Source organism: Manacus candei, unplaced genomic scaffold (genome assembly GCF_025592945.1).
Source record: "Manacus candei isolate 608988 ecotype Guabito, Panama unplaced genomic scaffold, ASM2559294v1 h1tg000014l, whole genome shotgun sequence".
NCBI classification, from domain to species: Eukaryota; Metazoa; Chordata; class Aves; order Passeriformes; family Pipridae; genus Manacus; species Manacus candei.
In genome coordinates, this window is record NW_026138062.1 from 72,183,498 (window position 1) to 72,211,150 (window position 27,653).

General features: G+C 38.2%; 1 protein-coding gene across 13 annotated transcripts in view; it reads left to right on the forward strand.

Annotated features, from left to right (window-relative positions):
• ROBO2 (roundabout guidance receptor 2) overlaps positions 1-27,653 on the forward strand; it is a 941,272-nt gene that overhangs the window by 824,398 nt on the left and 89,221 nt on the right. For 9 of the 13 annotated variants that reach the window (XR_007903157.1, XM_051779569.1, XM_051779573.1 and 6 more), the window contains 6 exons: positions 2,728-2,910; positions 12,029-12,071; positions 13,623-13,750; positions 18,050-18,331; positions 18,707-18,832; positions 23,166-23,322. Coding sequence is in view for 12 of the 13 variants with exons in the window: in XM_051779569.1 (XP_051635529.1) it covers positions 2,728-2,910; positions 12,029-12,071; positions 13,623-13,750; positions 18,050-18,331; positions 18,707-18,832; positions 23,166-23,322 (919 nt within the window). In the remaining variant the exon portion in view is untranslated. The remainder of the gene's footprint in view (positions 1-2,727; positions 2,911-12,028; positions 12,072-13,622; positions 13,751-18,049; positions 18,332-18,706; positions 18,833-23,165; positions 23,323-27,653) is intronic. The other 4 variants (XM_051779574.1, XM_051779579.1, XM_051779575.1 and 1 more) reach the window with 1 other exon arrangement.

The window sequence follows — 27,653 nt, forward strand, 5'->3', positions numbered from 1 at the left end:
CCTAGAAGAGAGGGAGAGAGTAAAGCCCACTGAAAGCTCTCCACAGGCTCTCTGTGGTTTACTCTCACATTCTCCATTTTAAAAAGACTGGTTTCTGACTTTACAGAAGAAGATGGGATCCTCAGTTGTTTTGGAGGCTTTTCTGGACAGAACTTGTACTTTTCTTGAGTCCAGGAGCATCACCTCCCAAAGCCAGTCTCTCGAAGCACGTCCCTGCCTGCTCTTCTCCATGGCAGCACAGCTGCCTCTGAAGTAGTGCAAAAATTACCTGTTTCCCCACCATCCCACTGCTTTGGTCTCTCCTCCAAAGGGCACAGAAATTAACTCCAAGTTAATGGCAATTAAAACAACACAGATTCCCTTGCTGATTTCTACTAGAAAATCAATTGTGGTCCTGGAAGAGCATGCCATAGAGTGCCTCTTTCTATTAGTTTTACTCACAACCCTTCCTCTTTCAGCACTGGGGTGCACCTGTAGTTGGTTCCATGGGCATTAAAAACAGGGGAAAATAGATAAAAGGAGCCATCACTGTCTCCCTTCTTTTCTTTGTCACAAGTGCTCACTCAGTTCCATTCTCCCTTACTGCATCAGAACTGGAAACCACTGGGCCTTTGGCAGAGGCAAGACAAGAGAGGAGAGCACGGGAAAGGACAGCTGCAGCTCCCAGGCCCTAGTATTAGTAGAGCTCACCAGCATGGCCAGTGTAGACTGACAGATGACACCAGTACTGGTGTACTGCCTTTTTATCCATTACCAGGCCTAGTCTGTCAGCATCCTTCCACGGGACCTATTTTGCTTGCGGGAAGCCCGTTTTGTTTCTTGCCCAGAACGACTGAAAGCAAGCCAAGCTCTAGCACAGTTTTAACAGTCTGTTTGCAGAAGCAGACGGTCATCAGTACTAAATATTGACATGGTGCTGAAAGAGAGAAAGCTTAATAAAACCCCCGAGATCATCAGCAGTGTGATAACAATGTGATGCAGCGCATCGCGGTCCTTCCCGAGTAACTCAGCCCAGCTCTGCACACCATCGAGGGCCTGAAGCTGCATCTTGGCTGGGGCAGTGCTGGGCAGAACCAGTCCCCGAGGGAGTGGGGCAGGGAGGGCATGTTCAGCCCAACAGGCTCTCCGTGAGGGATCCCCATTGGCAACTTGGCTCTGGGTCACCTGCAGAGAGGTGTCTGTGGAAACAGAACTGGAAGTGTCAGAATTCTCACATCTGTTTTAGCCAGTGACCCTGTTTGGTGGCTTTAGGCTGAAGCCAGCAAGCTGGTCTGTTGAAAGAAGCGAGTGGTAAATCTAACCATTGCTGAATTATAGAAGAGGAATACATCCTCTTGCTGTTTTCACAGCAAGGCATAATGATACAATACTTTTAATAATTTCCTCTGAATGACCATTTCAGTGTTTTATTGAAATATTCAACTACCTTTATATGTGTGTGATAGACTTTCAAAATTGAGAATCATAGTGTTTCTATCTTCTTTGTTTCAGTAGAATAGCTACTCTTGCAGCTCCTCAGCATGCACAGAGGCATCTGGTGATATTACATAAACATTTCAAGGATTGAGCTATATAAATGATTTTACCGGAAAAGATGGATAATATTTCACGAATTTCAAAACTGCAGATGTGGGCAGTTTATATCAAATGTACATAGAATCAATATTCATGGGGGTTTTTTTTGCAGAAAAATATGTTCTGCATTTCCTAATTTTAAAACTAACTATTTTTGACAAGGGGAGATTTGAAGTAGAGAAGTGCTGATCCTAGAACTATATACTTTAGCATTTCCTGAATTTCCATTCAGATTTTTATGATCATTTGTTTTCCAGCCAGACATCAAGCTGTTTCTTTTGAAAAAGTTCCCTTTTAGAGAAAGGGGGTGGGGGAGGAAGGAAGCATCTACTGGAATTTACAGTTTTCTAATGTAATGTAGAATTTAAGATCCTATATAGTAATTTTTGATGCATGCCACTTTAATTGGGATTCCACGTAATAATTATTTCTTACAGGTTAATGTTAAGAATTTCTCATGCATATTGTACGTGAAAAAAAATAGCATCTGTTGCTGTGATTGCTTAGAGTTTGCAGTTAACTGTGTGTTTTTCTGCTTTGTGTCAAAGCTGGTACACTTAGAATTTGTATGGATTGTTTTCCCCACGAAATAAGTTCTGGAAAATACACTTTATATTTGATTTCAAATTTGGAAACTCTAGCATTCAGGGAAAATAAATGAGTTAAGTAAGAATTTTTGGCATGCTGACGGCAATGAGAGAAGAAACTGTCTTCTGATGTTGTAGCATATTTTGTATTTGGATTTCTCATTTGGAAAAAGCTATTTATTGACTGCTTGATTTATTTTTCATTAGTTTCCTATAATCCATTTTCTCATTATTGCATCCTGTCTGTAATTATGTGAAAACAAACCAACAAGTATGTATATTATATATAAAAAAAAAAGCTCTGGATTTACATCTGTTAGATTACTTGAGAGTGCGCTGTAGATCTATCTTTTCAAATATATGTTTGCAAAATGGCTATGGATTTACTCTCTAGAAACACTGGGTTTCTGGTGTGCATTGCTACTCCTTAAAGTTCTTCTACTGTGGATAATTCTTTTGAGGTCCATTACTTCCCCCCCCCCCTAATTTTCATTTGCAGTCCTTGCTTCCTGTTTTTGTTACAGAATCCATAATAACCACATTCCTGTGAATTTCTTTGGTGCAGGAGGCCGTAATGAAGTTGTCATCACCGAAAATAACAACAGCATAACTGAGCAAATCACTGATGTTGTCAAACAGCCTGCCTTTATAGCTGGCATCGGTGGGGCATGTTGGGTGATTCTGATGGGCTTCAGCATCTGGCTCTACTGGCGAAGAAAGAAGAGGAAGGGACTCAGCAATTATGCTGGTAAGAACAGGAGCCTTATTACCATCTCATCAAGTTTGGTCGTGAAGAGAACAGGGACTGTTAAACCTACTTAAAAAACACGTTGAACTTCCAGCAAAAGTGTCCTGGGTGAACTTTGTATGCTTGTTTTTAATGTATGCTGTGAAACTGCTATTGTATGAGAAGCTTTAAATGCACTGCTCGGTACCACATTTCATCATTATCATAAGACAGTATTTTTACATCTCCAGCACATCTAGCATTAAAGAAAAAAAAAAAGGCACAAGGAGGATTAACTATACCTCTTGTTCCTTGCTCAGAAGGCACTCTGTTAACAGTGCAGATCTACTCATATGTTCAAATATGAACTAGACTAGACCCTCATAAGGAAGGTTAGAGAGTATTTGGTCTTCTCCTTAATTTCCATGCATTTCCATGTCTCTGAAGCCATGTGCATGGGAAATAAATGGAGGTGCTTAATCAGTGACTTCATACCTATAGCTGGAAGAGAAGAGTGATGTGTTAGACAGAGAAGTGTGGTCAAAATTTACTTACGGCAGAAACCATAAAAAGTTTTGTCTTTGAGGTAGAACATGTTGGAATGTCCTCTTGTACCAAATGTTTGTTCCAGTTACAAATTGGTTTTTGAAAACTATGTTTGGAAAAATAAATACACTTACCAAATGAAAATATTTTCATCTTTCTCCAACCTCCTTGTCTTGTGTATTCAGCTTTTCAGGATTCTTATAAATTTTTAGGAAGTCAAGTGAACGTCCATAAATCTGAAGGTCACTCTGAAGCCTAATTTAACACACAACCCCGCCCCGTTCTTCAGGTATTGAGACAGGTTCTCTAGAAGTGCTTATTAACATTTAAAAAGAGAAAACATTTTCTTTTTGAGAAAGATTTGCCCATTTGAGGACACAGCATATTTAATGTTGACATTTTATCACACTGAAGTTACACAAGCGCTCTTCTATGACAAGTTATCACATATGAACCTGAGGACACAGATTCCCTAAGTGGCTGAGCATCTCTAACTCCTTGCCAAAAACCCACATTCATTCACAGCCAAAATGTCCTTCTCAGCTTAGCATTAGCCATCATGAGACTCCTCAGTGTCCTGACTGGGCTCACTAAACCAGAAGGAAACTCTCTCATGCTGTTTTTCAGTCCTTCCTGTTTAGTGAAACAGGGCAGGTCAAGAAAACATGAGATGAGCAATGGAGGACAAGAGGAAGGAGAGCAGTGGCTTTTGGACTTTCTTGGTTTCTGGGGAACCTCATCTTGTGTCACCATGTGACCTCTGACGTTCATGGGTTGCGCATTTTCGATTTGTTGGTTTTTTTTTTTTCTTTCCTTTAACAGCAGTGACTTTTACTCTCTGAGAGGTAGGGTGTTGTTAACTGAGAAACTAATATCTCTCACACACACCTATAGATGTGTTTCTATGAAATATCATTCTATATCCCAAGATTTTTCATACTAAAGGACAGCTGGGCTGTTATTCGTCTTAGGAAAGAGTCCTACATAGAGTTTTGGACACAAGCTAAAATTAGTCTTTTCTTAAAAAGGAGAATTATTAGCCCTGTATGTGAGTTGACATACTGGGGAAGAGCAGGGGAGAATTGAGACCAAAGTCTTTTATACATTTAAATGCATAGCTGTAAGTAATTATAATAGTCGTAATAAACTGTGTCTCCTGCAACTCATTCCTTCTCATGATGTTTGCTGCATCTAAGTGTGATGTGACCATTGCATCATGAAATTGTGTATGCTTTCAGCAAGGAATGTAGATAACAGATCATGCTTCAAAATTCATCCTAATGTTTTCAATTCAGAGAACAGCATGTCCACACAGAAAGTCTTCAAATGTGAATGTTGAAATTCACTGCTCATCTTTCTGACCATGGTCTCTCATTGGCTGCTGGCTGGTTAGTGCTTTAAGCTCAGCTGCAATGTCCTGCTCATGATATTCAACTCCAACTTGAGTAAACTCCAGAGGAAACTCGTGCCCTGCAATTAGCGCTTTTTCTCAGGGTGTGTAACTCACAATGTGTTTGCTTTCTTGTTTTGCAGTTCAGTCCTTCACCTTCACCCCTGCAGGTACTGTCCATTAGTCTGTCTCTTACTTCACCAACACATCACTGCAAACATTAGCTATCTAAGTGTTTATGAACATGTGAGATATGCAGAATCAAAACCAAATACAAGGAGAAATACTTTGGCTGCCTATCTGTGATAAAAATGTAGTATTTATTTCCCTAGTGATCCAAGGGGAACATAATAAAATCTGCCACCATTAATGTCTCTGTCATTGTAATTCTGCATACTTACTCATCTAATTCCTTGAGATAATGCAGCTTTGAAAGTAATTTGCAGGACAAGATGCTTGAACTAGCTTACCATAAACAAGCATTAGTCATATATAACTGAATTTTGATTTTAAAGCTAAAGTATCTTGAACATTTTTGCAGTGGAGTAATGGAAGTTTCTTCCACTTTAGCTTTTAGCTATGCATGTTTGCTTTACTGTGAGGTGTTCAGATCTTCAGGCAACCTAGTGATTAACTGATGCACTCATTTCCTTTACAGGGATTTTGGAATTGAAGTATTTTGGTTTTTTCTGACTACCCAGTTCAAAGCTGGTATCCTATTTTTTGTATCTTAAAAAAGATAGCATACGGTAGACCATTATCATAAACACGATTAAAGACATGTGAAGGATAAACGAAGTGTGGCTGATACAGCAGGTTGCAAACAGCTTGTTCAACATATGGATAGCCAGGAAAAATAGAGTATAGAATTAATAGTAATAATGGATACAAATAAATAGCTTCTGCTCTCATACCTAATCGCAGCATTTAAAAACTTAAAAATAATGGTACCTCAGTGTTACAGTATAAAAGACTGATAAATCTGATCATTTTCCAGCAGAAGTCTGTAAAGTATTCTGTGTGTAGTTTGGCCCCTCAGTTTCATTTACCAAAGCTGTCTCCTCTTCTGTCCTCTCTGCCATCCATGTGATAGAGTCCAGTCTTCCCACTGCACTGCTGAACCAGTCCTCATGCTCAGGTAGCTGCTTTCTCACTCTTGCTTGTCTTCAGCCACAGCTTGTGTGTTTACCTTAGCAGGAAAGGGCAAATGACTGTCAGGACAGAGGAGCGAAGGTGATGGAGTCTGCCCCAAGGGCCTGTGACATTGTGAGAGAGGAGAAGTGTCCTTGTGGAAAAGCCCTGGGGGCTCAGGATTGCTCCTCTAGCTCCCAGGCAGGTATGGCCAAGTTAGTGCAAGTAGTGGCACAACACTTCCTAACCTAAATGCTTTTCTGGCTTTTCTTTGAGAGACAACGTAGGGTTTTTTTCCAAAATTAAATAATTCATCTTTGTGTTTGGTTCCTATAACTATGCCACTGTCAACTGTCTTTAAACACAACTTTCCATGGTGTTTGTAGCATACATTGGCATGTGCGTTGTGCTGGAGCCACAGTGACTGTGCATGATTTAATGCTCTTGGTCCACATGTGCTGGGTAACTAGGATATGTCAGAGGCACTGCCAAAAATGTGCTTTTTTTAAAGGTAGTTCTGACATCTTGTGGACTTCCTAGAACTAAAACAACCCGTAGTTCTGTTTCCTGGCCTGTCATCATTTTCTGGAGGCACTGAGAACCTAAGTCATCCAGTAGTCAAGTCCAAAAAAACAATCATTAATTTAAAAAAAAGTCTTCCTTCGGACAGAACATAGTCCATATTTTTTATCTTTATATCCAGAGTTCCATAAGAAACTTTGTTAATTCTCTAGTATTTGAATTTGCCATTGGTAATATACAAATTAGACAAATGTATCTGTGCTTCTGGGAGTTAGTCACTCACAACTGTGTGTTGTTCCCTTCAAAGTTATGATTCATAAATGGTTTGGTTTTAGATATAATTATTTAGAGAGAGGTATGTAGCTTTCAGAATCCCATCAGAGACAACTGTCAATGAAGTTTTACTAAAGATGAATTTATCCTAATATACTCAGATTTTAGAAGGTGCACAACTTTTGTTCAGATGTCTGCTTTAAATCCTTCAGAGGGCTGCAGAACATGCACATTTGATTATATGATAAAGAGAAATGAATCTTTTAATGGAACATCCACATACTTACTTTATTTCACACACAAAACAAACCCTCCATTATTTCTGATGTGAATACTTTTTGGGTTGTTTTTCATCAACTGTATTTGCCTGTATATAGAACTTAGAACACCAAAAATAGTTGTTCAAAAGTCTTGATCCTGCAGTTTTATAATTACTTGCTAAAAATATTCTTTCAGGTAATTTTCAGATTACGGGCCATTCACTAGGATCATTTGTTATTTGTATTCTGTTATTAGGAGCCTAAGATGTATAATTTCTGCAGTGAGACTAAACTACTGTAACACTCCATGTAGGAGAAGAGCAAACAGCAAATGTCAGGCAATTGGTAACGATTTGTGTCAGAGAAGAATAACTGATTGAGTTAAATTCATTGAGCTTTCTGTCTTTGTGAACATATTCATAAGCACTGAGAGATTGCTCAGATGGGGTCACAAGTAAAGTGACATTGAAAATCGCAGCTAAATCTTTTTGGTTACTTTCAGTTGAACTGACTCCAGTGGTTACTGAGCCACAATTCCGTACATCACTTCCCTTTCCCCCATCATGGCTCATCAGACCATTGATTCTCAGTAGTACCAATACTGCAAGACATATGATTAGCTAATATGTTTGTTAGACTACTATTGATAAGTAGCAGTGTCATCATCTGCAGCTGTGCCAGAACTATACATTGTTGTGGCCATGACATACTATCAACAACCCCAAATCTGGTACAGAAACAGTAAATACAAGTGTTACTACTTTTCAACCATCACTTCTGTAATGAAAAGATAGATACTTTTGTGAGTTTCTGTGAAAGCTAAGGTACTGGGGGTTTTATGGTATTTTTCTGGTTAGGCTTTACTTGGACAATTGCCTGGATATAAACATGCATGATGGGCTTGCACAGGATACAAAGATAGATGGCACAAAAGAGATATCTGAACACTTCTTGTATAACAGATTAATTATTTCAATGCTGTATTAGAGTGACAAAACAGAATTTGTTTATTTATCTCTTTATCTTTCCTGTACCCTCAAACTTGTGCCAATACCCACTCACTTGAATACTCAGGTGTTTTCAAGTGTCTAGGCCATCAACCATGCAAAAAAAAGTAAATATGTATTTTCACTTATGAGTAGATAAGCTTATTTAGTGACTAGTGCTCCTTGGGATTAAAGATTTCACAGAACTGAATAAACAAAAACCAAATTAAAAATAGATAGAGAATCATGAAATGCTATGCATTTTATGTGCAACTCCTGAAACTGTTAAATGTGGATAAACTGTATGACAGAATCATCCAAAGGTAGACAGAAGATTTGATGGAATTTTTATGTGCTGATTATCTGTTCTGAGTTAATGCTTATTAAAAGAGGATTAATCTACATTCATATTTGAGAAACAGCTTATCAGAAAAAGGAATGAGACTTGGCTGGCAACATTAAAGTTTTCATTTGCAGTAGGAAAATGTGGCCTACTAGAGATAGGCATACAGAAAGCTTTCTAAAGCTTTTTAAGGCTTTCTTGCCTCAGAATGTCGACTTACTATACATTCATATTTTTCCAGTTCTAGCAGGCATGAAGATTAAGTTTAACCTTGTCAGATAATATTAGTAAATGGTTTTGGTACCTCCTTATATATTTAATAAAAAGCATCTGGAAAGCTCCTTAACATATGCTGGTTTTCATACAAATATATACAATATAATTTCCCGAAATATTTATGCATTTAAAATGCACTTTGGATTATGTTTCTGCATTTTTACAGTCCTTGAAGTATAAGCTGGTGGGGATTCCTTCAAAATCTCTCTATGCAGGGGTTATTTTTTCATCTTCTTCTGAAAACCAATCTCATCCCTGCAGGTCTTCAGCCTTTCTAAGAACATATATCAGATGCAAAGAGCTGTTTTGCTTCCTTGGTGATAAAAAGCAAGGGAGATGGGTGGGTCAGTGATAGGGACATCCTTCCCTTCCTCCTCTTGCATTGCCCCTTGAAATAGCTCTGCTGCTTTTTGAAGTGGAGGCAGGATAAATAAAGCCAGCTGTCTGTGTGTTTTATTTTCACAGTGACATCTACAAGCCTGCATTGCATTAAGTCTGCTTCTATTCAGGCGTTTAGACTTGTTTTGTAATTGCAGAAATCAAACTGCAGGCAAAAATGCTGACAAAATGTATGGCAGGGATGATAAACATAGTGCTTGTGTTGGCAGCCTGACCGTATCTTCTGTTGTTAGCTGTCTTTCCTTTCACAATACTGATGCTAAAAGAAAGGCACCTTCTCTATCCAGCCTTAGGTAGCCCATTCATGGATGGCATCAGGAATAGGTTTTGTTGGTTTTTTTTTCTGTAGCATCCTGGTGACATGTCCACGCTTCAAGAGGAATTTTGGCACGCTTAATTAATATTCCAGAACCTTTTCCACCAAGCGTAGTAAATAACTGTAATATTTCCTTGTTTGTTTTCTCACTGCACACGTTGGTATACAGGGTGGAGGGTAAAGGAAAGAACCTGTATTCCCTCCCAGTTCCATACACATCACATAAGCACAGTCTTCCCCAGGAAAAACAGTGTCACTGCAAGATAGGTTCTTTTTTTTTTTTTTAATAAACTAAGCTGAACCTTTATTCTAAAAACACTGCTTTTATTGGGAGGGTGTGAGATTAATGTAGGCAAAAAAACCCAAAACAAAACAAGAAGTAATTCCTACCACAAGGATACACAGGTAGAAGAAAAAGGAGCAAATGCTGTGATACTTGTCTCTTCTCAACAATCTCATATGCCACAGCCAACCTGCAGCCACTGTGGCTCTAGCAGTGAGGTTTTGGTGCCATGTCTTCCCAATATGTTTCTCACAGCTTGCCTTGGAGTTTTCCCATCCCTGACTACCCAGAAAATAAAATGTGTCAGGCAATCTCCTACTAACTCCTCCATTTTAGCTTTGCTCTATAAAGGTACACAAGGGATATAAATATTTTGAAGACCACAAATACTGTTGGGATTTTTTTTTTCCATATGATATGCAAAGTTAAAATCTCACACACCTGTATGTGCTACATGATCGGTGACAAAATAACTTCAAAATTATTTCTGGTGGATGATAATCTGAAAAAGAGCATTAATCCCAAGCATTTTTTAGAAAATATGTTTTACTGGAATTCCCTTAAATCTGTAAACTTCATTATTATGGGTTGTTACCAAATTAGCCTTTGTTTCTCATTCTCCTTATTTCTTGTCACTTTGTGAAATGCAGAAAGTTGAAGAAATCAAGTACTAAATTTGAAGGGGAGGAGGAGAAAGGAAGCAACATCTCATGTACTTTTGACTGAGATACTTTGAAACAGCCAGACAGTGCCCACATTTTTGCATATTCATGATGGTTACACCACTTCAGGTTATTTACTTTTAAGCAATGAGTGATACAGTCATTTGACAGCCTGTTAGAGAAAGTAGCATTGGCTCTAAAATTAATTACCTGCAGTGTATTACCATGTCTTGTTTTTTGATAGCAGACTTTTATTTAATACTTTTCATACTTGCATTTTGATTTTCTTTTCTTTAATTGGTTTGATTACATCCTTTCAAAATTCAGCTGTTAACCATTTTGATGTGACATATGACTGCAGTGATTTTCTGATATTGATATTAGTCTGCTCTGCAGTGAAGGATAATTAATCACCCTACCCAAGCACTCTTCCAGCAGAGCTTCCAGAGGGCCAGTTTTGTCCCCTTTGCTGAATGTAGACTGTGAAATTGTCCTAGGAGTTAATAAAGTGACAAGGATTCTATAAGGTATCAGAAGTATTTTCCCAGTGGATTTATGCCATTGCTAATTTTTTTAATGATCACAGAATTCCTATTGGGTGTAGTAATTTTGTCTGATTAGAATAGTGGATAATACCCTAATTCTGAATTAGTGTAGTTTGGACCAATACTTGGAAAATCTTGCAAATATTCTAGGAGCTATAATTTAACTATGGGAATGTATGTCTTACAAAGGTAGATAGTATTTCCAAACCAAGGCCTATTTTAAAATAATCTGGCCACAGACTTTTCCATTTCTCTTTGAAATTCAAACCCTCATCTTGTCAGAGGCCTGTAAGGATGCAGGTGTCCAGGACATTGATATAATTTAATAGTCTGCCTTATCTATGCTTGACAATAAATAATGGGATATTGCCACTGAGGACCAGAGTAGTCTGTTGGCCTTGACTCAAAATATTTGCCAGTGCTTCAAAAAGGAGCATCAAATGTTGTCAATTAGCACCTCACCAGTAATGTGGGTTTACCTGTATTGCCCTGAAATGTAATCCTGTTAATAAGATAGATAAGGAAGAGGCTGGTTTTTGTCAAACACCCATGAATGGAGACACAAAATGTGTATGGAAGACTGGAAACACTTTTTCTTCCCAGTGACACTGGCATGTATGCATTTATGTGCGGCTGCTAGTTCTTAAACTCTTCTTCTGATGGAAATGGTGCAGCTGTATGATTTTTTTCCATCCCTTCATCTGTAATAGAGCTGCCACCTCTTTCCCAGGACTGTTTGTCTTGGGAAATGGCATATTTGTTTGGTGACACTATATTACTGCATTATGACATGATGTTATTAACTCACTGGTGCAATGTCATTATGTACTGAAGCAAAAGCATGCCAAGAAACAATTTCATCACATGGCTCGGTCTTGCAAGGCAAAGCCATATGAAGGGACCTGTGGTAAATTCAGGCCTTTTGCCCAGATGGCTGGTTTGCCTTGCAAGCTCCAGAGCAAGTTGGTGTCAGTCAGTAACGTGCAGTGAAATCCTGAACAAACTGTAACCCTGATGTGCTTGATCCTGTTCTTATAATTTCTGTACTTTATTGAGTGATGATGCCAAGAAACCTCCTATCTTGAACACTGAGCAGTTTGAATTGTTACTTTTAATTATTACTAATTGATTTTTTTCCCTGTCTTATATGTGTGTGCTTGTGTGTGTGTGTATGTTTGTTTGTTTTGTTTTCTCCCAACCAAAACAGTCACTTTCCAAAGAGGAGATGGAGGACTAATGAGCAATGGAAGGTATGTTTCTTTGTATAAAGGTCTTTCCATTGTATTTATTTTTAAAATTAGGGATCTGAAACATGCACTTGGGTCATAACAGATCATTGGGAAAACTGACAACACTAGGAGGAGTTAAGTAGCTTACCACAGGGTTTAATGACCTATCTGTTGTGCACTTTGTAGGAATCAAGCCCAGATGTTTCATATCTCCCAGATGCCCTGGAAGAAATGAGTAGTAAATATCACAAAGAATGTGTTCATTTGTTATCAGGATGTTTATTGCATTAATTAGACATTAGCAAATGAAGTTGCTGTTGTTTAAGACTCCTTATTGGCTCCCCCTAAATTGCTGTGAGTGAACAATTACAGTTAATCGATCATGAAATAAATGATTCATGGATGATGAATAGGCTGTAGATTGATAGGACTGGATTCCACAACTTTGGCTACTCAATTGAAATTGATAAAAGCTGATAACGGGCCCATATATCCTCATCTATTTTCCCTTTGCCAATATGGAGATTGTAATTAGGCCCTGGTAATAACTTCCAATCTCCTGTTTAATCAATATTTTAGCAAAAAGAGATTAGGCCTAATGAGAGCAAGTAGATGTGGCGAGAACATGGCTGGGCCTTCTTATTGTCGTTTCCATGGAAACTGATGTTTCTCTTAGGGATTGTGCCAGGCAGGGGTCTATAAAGTACAATGATCGGAGATGTTGCTCCAACTTCATGAGTGCTTTAATAACCTAGAAAAGCTGCAGAACTGCGGATGGCTTTTTGTTTTCATTTGGGGAAAGGGGGGGTGTCTGCAGGAAATTATTTGTTTTCCCTGTTAAATACAAATACAAACAATCCACCTGCCTTGCTAAATTTCCCTGTTTATCCTGGGGTGAGAGAGATATGGCACCTTATGGCCCGAGTGTGCCTTCTCTTTCACATGCTCACTGTTTAGTACTGCTCTCAAAGCTGGGAATTAGAGGGATATAAAAGCCATGCCTTAGTGGCAGATAGAGATAGCTGTGGACTTTCCATTAATCCTACTCAAACCTGTTTGCCTCTAAACCATCCAAGAGTGCTCAAAGAAAGAGTTACCAGCCTGTAGATGACAGGCATGCATTTGGGATGCAAGGGAAGGAAGAAATAGTAGCCCAAAGTCCTGGAAATGGCTGATATGGAGCAATCAGTTTGAGTGATGGCTCCCTTGAGGTGGTAATTTATCATGCAGCCCTGTTGTAGGATCCTGTGATGGTGCTGCCTAACTCCTGTTTCACACAGACAACGGAGTTCATTTGGATTCTGGCAGAGTCACGACGGCTGCCTAGTCCCACTTCTACTGACAAAGTTGATTTGTATATAACCTTAATTAACTGCTCAAGGTCTTTAAATCATCCAAGGCTACACAATTTTAAATTGAAATAAATTAAAGTCTTCTAAATTGTTAGTTACCTGTGGTGTTAGGAGAACAGTGATACAGCTTGTTTGATCACTGGTTGTCTCACAGATGTTGTAATTTTAAATATACATGTATCTATTTGTATGTATATCTCTTTTTCTTATTCTGCTTCAGTCGACCAGGTCTCTTGAATGCAAGTGACCCCAGTTATCCTTGGCTTGCAGACTCCTGGCCTGCCACAAGTCTGCCAGTAAACAACAGCACTAGTGGACCCAATGATCTTGGCAATTTTGGTCGTGGAGGTAGGTTTCCTTTTATTATTTCACCATATAGTATACAATAGGCTCCCATTAGTTAACATTTATGATAAATACTGTGTGATGCTTTTATCCTTGTAGTTCTATGTGTGATTCTAGATTTGACTGAAAATTTACTTTAAAATGTTAGTTTTGCTCTGTTGCTTTTTACTTCTTTAAAAGGTAGGTCTAGTTTTTAATTTACCCCACAGTGGTGAGACAGGGTCTGCTTATGATCTAAAGAGAAATGTATTTGTTACTCAACCTCATTCCCTTTTGTGTGGAGATAAGCAATCTGCTGGGCAGGGGAATATAGCCAGGGAAAAAAGATGTCCATAAGAGCAGAGGAAAACTGGGGGGATGCAGGTAGGATGTTCCTTCAGCAGAACAGGAGAACACTGTTGCTGTCACCCATCCTCTTCCTACTGAGGGCCTGCTCTCAGTTTTAAGCATAATCCATGAAGAATTATAGATTCTTCAAGAATTAAGGAAATTCACCAACTTTCTTTCACTTTGGAGGAAAGAATATACAAAGGGGACCTGTTTAGATTTTTTCATGGGTTTGCTTCCATTTTGAATTGAGGGAGGACCTTTGGGGAGATGAGGTAATGATTTATTATTACGATGATGAACCTTTAGAGGGGTTATTTTCTTTCAAATATTTTACTCAAATGGGAATTTCAAGAATGGGAATTTGAAAAGTCTTAGTAATATTCACATCTCTCTGTTAGTCCCTTGGTTTCTGTGATAGCACAGCTAGTTCTGCATAGTCGTGTTCAGAACAAGACTTCCTAATGTAAATGAGCATATAAATAAGACATGAATAGGTAAACAAAAATCAAGAAAACCTTATATATCAAAAATGCATTAAAATGAAAAAAAAATCTATAAAACCATCAAAGTGATAAATGTGAAAAGAATTCGGTTTTGAAGTGTACCAGAACCTGCTTCTGAAAATCATCCCTCATATCAGTTATACATTCCCATGCAAAGTCTCCTGCCTGTGGTTTGACTACTGTGACTTCAAATTACAACAAAACACACTAGATTTATATTCTATATAAAAATGTTGTAAAGCTCTTGTCATACAAAACTATTTAAAAGTAAGCAAAACTTTTGATAATATTTAGAAGGCAACTGAATATCTGCCAGGTTCTTTGTTGTGAATATCTTGAAAATAAAACCCTTCAGTACTTTTCCATCTTTTCTTAAGCTCACATAATACAGAAAAATTACCGTTTTCTTTTAGCATTTGGCTCTACATGACAGAAATTGGAAGCATGTTTTGAAGTTTTTGGCCTCAGTGTGGATGAGGCAGAGGTCCAAATTTGTGCAAGAGATAAAACAGTTACATTTTGAAATTCAGCAGCTTAATTCCACCCATGATCTTTACAGTTGAGCTCACAATTTTATTCTGGCTGATTTGGGACCACTTGTCCCTATCTGTTTCAGTAGTTGAGATTGGATGTTTCTGCATTAAAGATGGACTAAAAGTCAGATGTCTTTCAACAGATATATATATATAATATTAACTTTACAGAGAGAACTCTTACTGGTTAAAAGATCTATGATAATATAAAAGGTCTGTAAGCATTTTAAAAACAGTAAAGTGCCAATCAATCACTGGAAAGTCAGAAGCTGAGGCAAGCAGTTCTGACATTGCCCTTAAAAGTGAGATCCATGTTATGTCCCAGATAGGCATGTGAGAGCAAGGCTGTGAGTGGGAAGCACAGGTTGGAGCTGGAGTCATGTAAGGCCACAAAATGGTACTGCATTTCCTGAGGCAGCAAGAAAGAGCTTCCCTCTGGAAGTACTTTGGTGCTATTTCATTTATCTCAAGAATTACAAAACAAGTTGGATTTTGGAGAGTTCTGGGGAAAGCATCCAGTGGGAAATGCGTGTTCAACTTTGGTCTGAAATGTACACTGTGGGTTTTTTTGCTATGACAGCTTGGTGGGAAAATCACACTTGACTTTAAGTAGGTGATTATGGCACTTTGTAAAACGGCAATTTAATAGCTCTTTGAGTGCTTAATGCATACATCTCACTGAGGTCAAAAAAGTAATCCATGGTTGTACTGAAAATTCCCAGAATGTCTGGAGAACCTCAGCTCATTAGTAAGAAAGACTGAAAGTTCTTGGCTGGTGGAGAGCTATGCAACTTTCCTTTCAAGTGTGTGCAATGTATCGTTCTCCATTTTAAAGTGACTGTATAGAGATGATACCTCTTCATTCTTGCCAGAAATGTGCTCTAAAAGACAGATGTATGTCTGAGTACTTGAGAGATGAGCATTTAGATAGTTTTTACTTCCCTAAGTCTGCAAATCCAACACAGACAGGTTGAGCTGAATTTGCTTCACTTTATACATCAACAACAGAATTTATTTACTAAACTTCAAGCCATTATACTTTGACGAAACCAATTGTGGAAAGGAAAAATCTTCGTACTGTGGATGAAAGAAAGATGGACTGCATTTGTCTCTCACATCTCATACTGTATTTGGACATAGATGCCTTTCTGTTTGTGTACAGCCCCTAGAAAGCACATTGCATGTGTGCAGATAGATGGTAATAAACCTGATTTTGAAATATGAGCTGTAGTTTGCATTAATTGTAATTTTTTTGCACTTACAACTTATCTGCAGTTATAAGTTAATACAATTAAGATCTTTTAAATACTTGATTGTGTCCATTTCCCTGTTGTCTGCAAAACCAGATCATGCTGATAGACCCAAATTTAATCTCTGTTTCTGCAGTGTCTCTGCTGAGCGCTTGTTATTGGTGTATTTATTGTTAGTATTATGTTGCTGCCCTGAGACTGCAGATGTTTATAGGGTCCATACTAAAATATTCACTGTTGCACACATGAATGTAACAGAAAATCGTTCTGTGATCTAAATGTTCATCCCAGGGAAAAAAAAGAAAACACACAACCAAACCACACCAAAACAAACAAACCAACCAAAATAATGGGAGGAGAAAATGGTGTCACAGCTCATTGCTGGATAAGTCTTTGAGACAGTGAGAGAACAGCTGTATTCCTTGAGGTTTCACAAAACCCCCATCTGAGTCTGAAACAGAGCCTAAGCCCTTGTCTAGGTGCAAGAATCATCTTTTCTTTTTGGGGCTCAAGGTATATCCAAATTGGCTGTGATCCCTAGAATGGGATGTGAACATCCTCACTGTAGGAGTGTGCATTATCTCAAGTGTGATCTAACAGTTGGAATCCATATCTGCCATCTGCCTGTAGAAAGAAAATGGAATATAAATGATGCTTTTAAAATTTTTTTTAACAAGTACATCCCAGAATTGATTCAACTTTTCAGAGTCTAAATAAATTGTAAAAATAGTACCATTTGATATATTGACCTCTGAGATAGAGAAGGAAAAGGATTATCTGCTGAGCTGTGGTTCTCCTTGGAACATCATGCCAGTCATCATTAGATTTCTTCACACATCAGTAACCTCAGTTTCTAGATCTAGTATTCCACCAACAAAGGTCACTTTAGTGTTTAGTAAGGAGAGAGATTGCCAATCTATCTGATTAAATATATAAACTACACTGTGTGTTATGATTCAAAAGATGCAGAAAAGTCAACAGATATTTAGTTAAATGTGTTGTACTGTTCTTCAGGTAAATGTACTGGAGTATTTGAACAAGTTGTTCTCCGTTATTAACACTGCTTTACCATTTTGAGGGACTGATTCACTTAAATCCCTTCAGAATAACAGATTTTCTTTCACATACCAGGAACAACTTGGTCTTGTCATGTTTTTCTTTTTGGAAAAGGAGAAATGTCAAAAAGAAAATTAGATAAGCTGATGCACAAAACTTCAAGGAAATCAAGGTGATGCCCTTAAAAAATTACTTTGAGGGCTTTGGCATCCATACAAGAGTTTTTCTACATATTTTCTCAGAAAGTTCCCTCTATGATTTGTAAATTCTCTCCTTTCATCATTTCCCTGAAACCCAGACAGCTTCATTGGTTCTGACATAGAATGAACAATTGAAAACATTCTTTAGGAAAGAAATATTCCAAACTTCACTTTCAAGCTGAAGGTATGGAGAGAAAAAAAAAAAAAAAGATGGTTTTAGGCAGTGAGACGTGAAGGACAAGTGGTAGGCCTGTCACAGATGCTGATAGCTTGGCGATGGTTGTACATCATCTTCCCTTCGTTGGCTCATGGACCTGTCTCAGCTGAAATGCAAACGTGCAAAATGACATTTATTTCTCATCTTAAACCTTGATACTTTCAGGCTTCGTGTACATCAATGATTTGTTTCATTCCCCTGTGTTCACCACAGATGTGCTGCCACCAGTGCCAGGGCAAGGAGATAAAACTGCTACTATGCTTTCTGATGGAGCCATTTACAGCAGCATCGACTTCACCACGAAAACCAGTTACAACAGTTCCAGCCAAATAACACAAGCTACACCATATGCCACCACCCAGATACTGCATTCCAACAGCATCCATGAGCTGGCTGTCGATTTACCTGATCCTCAGTGGAAAAGCTCAATTCAGCAAAAAAATGACCTGATGGGATTTGGTTACTCTCTCCCAGACCAAGGCAAAGGCAACAATGGTAATTACAGCTCTTATTTTCCAGAGACCCTGGCTTTGTACTGTATCATCTGTGCATGAATTAGAACATTCTTTTTAGTTGTGTGAGATACTGTTCATATTTACCTTAACTAATGCTAACATTCCTTGCATGCGCGCTGAATGTCATACAATCACAAAACACGTCGTCCTGTGCTTTTATTCCTCTTTGTCCTGTGCTAATCACCAAGCCATCTGCCCTCCATCAGGCTAGGCTAGGTGTACCTTTAAAAATAAGTAAGTTAAAACTGCCACCCCACCACATCTGCTGTTGACTTGCTAACTGCATGTGTTGCATGTGCTTGTGCTGTCGACTAATCCCACGATGCCACTGTGACCTTTGCCGTTTAACCCTTAGCCTTACTTTACATCCCTGACTACCGGGTGGCTGAGGGACTGGCTAATAGATTGCCACACAACCAGTCACAGGATTTCAGCACCACCAGCTCCCACAACAGCTCCGAAAGGAGTGGCAGCCTCTCAGGTTGGTTCCTCCGCCGTGGGCAGGGGAGTGAGGGACGGAGGGGTGTTGGCGAGCGGCTCGCCGCGGAGGCGGAAAGACCTCCCAGGCACAGGTTGAGAATTCCCATGAGAGTGCCTGCCCGCTAGTAAACACTGGAAAATAGGAAGTTTCATTGGAACAGCAGAGAACACTGTCACATGGGCCTCTACTTAAGAAAAAAAAAAGCTTTTTGGCAAAACCTATTTGGAGATAACTGGAGATTCCTCCCAGGTGGTGCTTGTCGGTGCAATTGCCAGCCTTGCCTTGTCACATCCCTTCCCTGACAGCACAGTTTGTGGAGCAAATGTATTTCTGCATCCATCCTCAGATTACAGGCCTCCCCACACTGAACGTCATGAGGAGAGTAATATTTTTGTTGAGTGGTTAACAGATCCCCCACTCCCACGAGCTATTTCTAGATGCTGTTCTTCAGTGAAGCAGCTCAGAAATAATTGTAGGGCCCTGAACGATGACTGGGGTTTCAACAAATTGTGCCAAGCCTGCATACAAACAGGATGTAAATTTTATGTGTGTGCTGCATGTTCTATTGGAAACATGATGCATTTTCATCAGATGAAAATGACTGTAGTACATGTGGTTGTGTATTATATTTAAACACAGCTTTTTCCTGATTTCTTTAATTTTGCTTACTTGTTGCTCATGTTATGTATAACCGTCTTTTTTTTTTATTTCAAAACAAAAACTGAAAAGGTAACAATTAAAAAGAAAACCTCTGAATTCCCTTAACTGAAGTATGAGAGAGCTGAAGGGACTTAACCTTGATATTCATTCTATATCTGTAGCCTTTTGAATTTCCACTTTAAGCTGGAACAATTGTAACAGTAACAGACCAAATCTAGAAATTACTTCTTTGTGTCAATTTAAATTACTATTCAAATTGAATCTTGAGATTAGAAGCCTATAATCATTGGCCCATAGCTCAAATAGCCAAATGTGTTTGCAAGTCTTGTGTTCTCAAGGGGGGGTATTAGCTGATTTGAGTGAGACTGAAAAACAGGCTCATGGCATTGACAGAGAAGGATCTGGGAGCGAGGTTCATACAATACTGCAAGAAAAGTTCTTGTTCCTTGTATGTGAGATGTATTGGCAAGTAGCTTAGGAAATCAGCTTGCTCTCCAGGCTGCATGCAAATGCAGAAATTGGTGTGCTGAGGTACATATGTGGCAGTTATCAGAGGGCAATATCACACTTTAGATATGTTGACAGCTATGGCTGCCTAAGAATTTTCTCAGAAAATATGAAGTTTCCTTGGAAAATGCCAGTTAATCAAAAGCTGGATTTTGATCAAATATTTCAAGTGAAACATATTTTGCATAGTGTTTGTCAGTTTGAAATAAATCTTCTGAGGACATGGGGAAACTTCAGCTCAGTCTTTCTATGGCCAGGGCATTCCTGTTTTGATCAAGGCAGCTCACACCTGGGTGCCCCAATGCTCAGTGTCAGATTATCGGAGTGCAGAGTCAGTATTTTGCTCTCCCTTGCCCAGTAATTATGCCTTTGATACAGGATAATTATGTCTGTAATACACAAGAAACTGGGAGAGACCTTCAAATAGTCTGATAATTAAAGCAGCATCGGAGTCAGAGACCAGCTTTGGTTATGTAGTCCCCATCAGGGTGATCAGGGACTTGTTCTCTCACTTCCTTGGTTGGTACTTTAAGTACTACTTATTATTCTGACTAAGTTTCTGTCTCTCTTAAATGAATATCATGAGAAATCCTATCCCACTGTGGAATGAAAAATAGCTAAAAACTCAACTGCTTTATGAGGCAGGGAAATTTTGTAGCTGTACTTTGCACAGCTCCCAGATTATATCAAAGCTATGATCATCAGCCCAACTGGCACATTCTTTTTCCAGGGCCTGATTCATCTAGAGATTTAAACAATATAATTGAATTTCAGTGTGAGGAGACATTGAAACATCAAGCATCATTGCTATGGGGAAACAAGGCTTTGCTGCATCAGTTTTCAAACACACACCAAGCACTATGTATTAGGTGTCTGTTCCACTAGTGTGACAGTGGAGTAACTCTGCCTGTGGGGACAGAAGAGAAATCTCCTGCCCAACTATACAGTGTATGCTGCTTTCCCTGCTAGTAATGACCTTGGAGTTCTCATATTTGATTTCTTAATCTAAATAGTTCTTTGTCTCCCTGCTTCACTCTTTCTAATAACTCCATTATCTTTAACCTTTCACTCTGAAACCCCCCGATTTCGAGTGACTCCATATTAGCACCCCACACATCCAACTTCTATTGTACTAGTCTCCTAAAGTTATCAAGATGCTACATTTCCAAAATCTTCCTCACTACCTCAATTAATCTCTAAGCTGAAGTTGTTCTCTACATTTCCCTTCTTTGGGTATTCCTAGTTTAAATCCTCCTGCAACACACACACTCTTATGCATGTGCTTTTCTCCTAAAGCAGCCCCTCCTGCCTTAGCTCTACTTATGCTGAGTTTTCAAAAATTTCCCCGCATCCCACGAGTTTTAAGTTAACCTACTTCCTTTACACAGTTCTATGCCCCTGTCTCTTTATCCACTTTTTGCCTTACCTGTGCTTTGAAAGCTCCATTTTCCCTCCAGAAGGTTCATGTATTTGTTCCTTTATCTCCACCATCACTGGGGTTTCTTTTCATCATTTGAAATGTTCCTTCCCTTTTCAAGAAAGCTTCCCTCTCTACCACGCTACAAAAGGAGTCTTGTGTCCTAATAGAGGGAATATCGGCTCAGTTCACACATAGTGAATAACAGGATCTTGGCTGGAATTTACTATGTGTCCCTCCAAGAAAAAGAAGGAAGAGCTCTGATCTGGAATTGAGTACTGGAAAGGAAAGTCTTGTTTGCAATGTGCAGTCAGGCCAATTAGAAACCTTGCTGAACTTGTTGCCTGTCTCTAGCAGGCACAACCGGAGGTGAAAGGAGACAGCTACTTCTGAGTCACAGAATCACCTTTTTTCTTCCCTCTCTATCCTTTCCTGTTTTCATCCAGCTGACATTTGGAGGTAACAGAAGAAAGCCACTGTCTCCCAAAAAATCCCATGACATGTGCTTGTCTCTGTTGCTAGAATCACACCTCCTTCTGGATTCCTCTGTGCATAAATCTAGAGCCGTGGCAAAGAAGGTGGTGCCTGCTAGTGCACACTTGACAAGTCAGTTGTGACTTTTTTGAGTCATTGATTCATTTTTACTTTTTTTTTTTTTCATAACTGATCCTTATAAATCAACAAGGGATGTCAGTGAGTAGGATGGATTAGACTGCGCTCTCTCAAACAGGAAAGGAATGAGTGATGGCCAGCTGGGTACCCCGCTGAAAAGGCATGTGACAAACCATTCCTCCACACAGCAGTCCAAAGAGTCTGAAAGCCACAACAAAACAGCAAAAAATAGATGGTTCTCCAAGCAGTCAAGGGATTCAAAATGTTGTGCCATTCTTCCTCTTAATGAATTCCTAACAAGAAAAAGAAGTCACAGCAAAATAAAAGAAGCAAAGCAAGTGGGATGAGAGCTTTCTCTGTAAGATCAGTTTCTCACAAATGGAAGTGTCTCAGCTGGAGAAGCAGATATAAGGACAATAAGAGAAGAGCAGAGGGCCTAAACAAAATGCATTGCTCTCTTTGTTTTTGCCAGCCTTATCCATTAGAGTTACATATCAGAAAGAGAACCTCTTCTTCATAGTGGCACGAGATATTTGAATGCTGTGAAACAGTCCTAAAACATTGTACATGACTTCCTGATCTTTTAAAAAAATGCTGTTTCTTTTGTTTTGACAAGTTAGTCTTGTCATTTTGGCTGAAAGATATTGAATCTAACAACAACTTTTTTAGATGGTGTCCTCAACCTCTATGTTTTCCACAGAAAATGATTATGGAAAACTGTTAAAGTCACACTGGATTCTGACATTTGAAATAATTTGCTATGTTTTATTATATTTTTATCTAGGAGTGAATTCAAGAAGTCATAAAGAACAGATGAATAATATCAGGAAATATATTTCTGATACAGAAAGACATATCTTTCCTTGTTTGTGCACTACTGTGGTGCAAATGTACAGAGTTTTAAAAAGAAGTGATTTTCAGCAAATATTCAGAATATTTTTCCATTCCATTCTATTATTACTTATAACCTTGTGACAGCATTAGCATGTTGATGCTGATTCTGCTGAGATATAAATACGTCTTCTTTTTCGGGGCATGCCATCTGGAATCAGAATTTTTTCAAAGAAATGTAAATGTAGCTAGCTTTTTTTTCCACATTACATCTCTAACATTTTATTTTTCTTTTTGGATTTGCAGGTGGCAAAGGAGGGAAAAAGAAGAAAAACAAAAATACTGCCAAGCCCCAGAAAAGTAATGGTTCAAACTGGGCTAGTGTTCCCCTCCCACCCCCTCCTGTGCAGCCACTTCCAGGCACAGAGCTGGAACACTATGGGGTGGATCAGCAAGAAGCAGGGTAATTTTTTTTTTCTTTGTCTTTTGAAGAAAAATCTGTGGTTTGCAGAGATGAGGCCTGTTTTGTTATTATTTTTAAATTTTGCTAAGCGACAATATTATTCTGTTTAATTTAAAAAAAAACAAAAGTAAAAGAGCACCTTATCCTGTAGACTTATTCAAGGCTAGGAAGGAGAAATGTTTGAATAGCTTCTCTGGAGAGTGACTGAAGGTGGAAACAAAAGTGACCTTGCTTTATCATCATGTAGAGCTTCACTGCTTTCCCATGCTGAGAAGCATCTCACTTCACAGGTAGCTTAATTGAATTCTGTTGGGACTGCATGCAGCTGATGGGACTCAGAGTGAGTAAGGATGACATAATCTGGCTCTTTGTATTTTTTCACTGCTTTGATGTTTAAAAATATTAGAGCCAACAGAACAAAAAAAAAAACCCAAAACTACCAAATTGGATTATTTTTTGAAGATCAACGAATGGATAATAATGTTCTCATCGGCTTTTAGAAGAAATTTCACAGTTGAGGAAGGCATGCTAATTATAGGCTGTTTGTTGTTGCCATTTAAACAACTCTTAAGTTTCTACAACCTTCCACTTATTTTGTATAGCTTAAAGTTGTTCTCAAGGACACATAATCACACAAGAAGTGCTAAGTGAGAGGAAAGAGACATTTTCTACCCAGACAAAAATTACATAATGGTTTTTATAAAGTGTAATTACATTACATGCCAGGTTATCAAACTCCGGAAGAAAATCAGAGTATACAGAAAAATAGTTTACTGTGGTCAGTTCTGTTGGAGCCTTGGAGAATAATTGTTCTGTCAGGGACAAATTTCTGCCTGTTTAAATGCATGGACTGAACAATATTTCCTAAGGATGAAACATGTTTTAAAAAAACATTGTAATAGCTTTACTGAATAAAAATATTTCAGGTGTTATCTCTTTTGTAAGCATGAAGCATTGATCATTACTAGTTTTATAATGAAAATTAGAGCAATTACATATTATTTGAGTTTATACCAAGTCCTTCAACTCTTAAAATGAGTAAGAACTAACTGTGTTAGTCAGTGGAATTCTTTTTAGAATTAAGGCCCATTCAGGCTCTATTAGAGTTAGAATTTCAAAGCAAATATAAGGGAAAATTAATATCCTTATTGATTGTAAGAGTTGTTTAAATCTCAAGGCAAAAAGTGCATATAATCATGATGTTCTGTATTCTGTTATAAAAGGCTAAAATAAATTTAAAATGGTTTTACAATATAATACTTGTCTATATCAGTTTATATCCTTAAAACACATTTGCAGCCATTTCACTAAAACAATTATGCTATGGAAGGCAAAAAACTTGGATTTTCTTCCAGAACAATGAAATAGCATAAAAGGTAAACGGAAATACCTTATAAAAAAAATCCCTTGTGACACAGGGCTTGACTCCTCAGTTGAATAAAGTATCTGTAATTTAGCTGGAAGGAATGATGTTGGTCACCAAGACAACATTGGTTATTTAAGGATAAGGTAATCACCAGCCTTCCACATTCACAACAATTCAGACTTAGTTTTTCTTCTGATTATCTTCTGAATTACTCTTCTCTGGGTTTTGTAGTGCCTCCTTAACAGTGGTTGTAGCTTGACCTCGTAATATGCATTTTACCAAACACACAAAAAATTTGAAGATTAGACTTCCAGTATCAGTCTGGAGCTGTAATTTGCAGCCACCTTTGTTGAAGAACAGATCTGCAATGCCCATACTTTCTCAGGATGTATCCAATACTAATGGTTGTTCTGTATTCATGGGTTGATCCTGTTTCTGTGTTTTTCAACATGCTAAAATGGAGTGAATCATAGACTGTGGGCCTTTATGTTGCTTTAACGTGTACATAGTGGGTGAAAAAAACCCAGAACAACAATACATTTTTTAAACTGTTTTGTTTGTCTTGGTTTGTTTTGATGTCTGTGACAAGTTCAATGTGTTTTAATTTTATAACTAATTAGACGCAGAGTAGATGCTTTTGCTTGGTTTTATCTAAACTTGACAGTAAGAAAATGCTCATTATTTAGACATTATCATCTATTTAGATTTTTTGCTAATACTATGCATGTTCTTGAACCAACCCCAGTAAAAGCAGCCTGCATATTTTTACTTGACTATTTCTATTTCTTGCTATTGATTGCACCTTAAAATGGAATATTAGCTGCTGGATGTCAATATATTTGATACGTATTTTCTGTCTTTAGAAAAAGTTAAGAAAATAATACCTTTCACATTAAAAAATCTTTTCTGGTGAGGCCTAGGGAGGGAAACATCCTTTATTGCAACTGTGTGTGTAATGAAACAGAGCTGTTATGGAATGTGCCCATTATCCATCACCTTTATTTTTTATCTTGAAGGAAAAAAATCTATCAGTGTAACGAATCAAGTTTTTTAATAGCAAAAGATTGTTATAGGAGGAAAGTGCTGAGAATACAATAAAAACTATTAGAAATATAGAGTCATGTTTTTTAACCAGAACTTAATAGAGGCTTAATTAATGAAATTACAGTCAGAGATCTCTAATGTAGTTAAGGTGCTTAGATTTTAATAAGAGTACTTCAAAAAAGTTGCATTTTCTCCACATCGGATTTACTCAGAAAACCAAAAAGAACATGGATGTGACCAATACTCTTTTGGTACCGGAAGTTTCTGTAACTAAATCTTTTATGTGAGGTGTAGTTGCTATGTAGTCTCCTAAGTTTGCTAGCTCTTTCTTGTAGGCTTTTTTTTTTTTTCCCTTCTCTAAATGCAGGTTAGAACCTGTGGCTTTTTTGGACATCTTACAATATGAAGGCAAGGGTTCTTGTACCTCAAATCTTGAATCTCAATGTCCCAAACTTCAGGTTTAGGCTGCTTTCCATTTCAAACAAAATTTAGGTAAAGGTACGGTACTTGTGCAGAATCTTTTCACTAAGAAATCTTTTTAGTGAGAAATCTTTTTACTATCAAACTGAACATTTGGGGATTTGAAGCAAGAAGGGTCAAAAGGGGAGCACTTCCAAAGCTCATTTATTCATCACTGAGAAGTCACCAGGGAGGACCTTTTTGCCCTGTCCCTTTTAAAGTAGAAGACATTATACCTAAGCATGAGGTTGAGAGAGCAAAAGTAAGTGAAAGAGTTGTTGCATTTTTAGTGGCATGAGTTAGGATGGTCCCTTCAGCCTTGGGTGCAAATGTCATGAGTGAGTATTGTTAGGAGAGAGAAATTACAGCTGACCATATCTTAATTGTCTGCTTAGGATGAATATGTATCATGTAACATTTTCTTAAATCTCTGTATTCTGAAAATGGTAATGATCAAACAGTGAAAAGCTCCTAAATGCCAAGGGTTAAGATCCAGCCTTTATTTTCACCTCTGTACACGTACATGTATTTGTGTATCTATATATTGTTATATCTGCATATGTATTTAAAGTAGTATCAGTGTTAATTACCAAATATGTCTTCCACAGACTTTTGGATGGTTAGATCAAGTTGTTTTAGCTGTCCAGAATCTGTGCTTTTAAAAAGAGTCTGAATAAGGAAACGATAGCCTAGTTAATTTTAGAAATCTATGAGTTTTGCTTAAAGTAAATGTTTGTTCATAATACAGGTTTTGCAACTTCTCCATCTCAGTGTTCCCAGCATTTTTATAACCTGGCTTCACACTTGAGAAAATTGACAGTAATTAATTTTTCTCGGGGAAATTGGTAGTTCCTTCCTTCCGAATCAGAAGCCTTAAAAGAGTATTCTTAAACTGGTTTGAGAAATTACCTGTGTAGCACAACACATTGCCTACCTGCATTGCAGAAAAAAAGGACCTTGTCACCAGTCCTTGAAGGTGGAAAGAAGATAAAGTGACTTAGTAGATGATGCTTGTAAAATGGCCTTTAGAGAGTGAGATGGTTTGACAGTGAAGGAGCTGTGAGAGCTTTTGGTTGTCTGGTTGCCTGTAGAAAAAAAAAAAAAAAGCTGTCTATCCCGAGTTATTTTGGAATACACTGGGAGTTAAGAAGAAATGTATGCTGATGCTCAAGGGACCTGCTGACTGACTGGGTGTTTTGAAGATGGGAAAAGTAGACAGTTGAGATTTGAGTGGTGTGATCGTCAGCAGAGCTGTGCACAACTGAAGTTGTGTTCAGATTAGGGAATTACTCTGGGGAGATAATACACAGGGAATGACCACAGTCACTAAGGCCTGTACACCTTGAGTGATGCCACTGTCTCCAAGGGACAGGATCCCGAGATGATACTGTAATACAACACTGAATTGAAAGGTCCTGTGATGAGTAGAGAGACTGAAAACGATTGACTTGCCGGTGAAGCT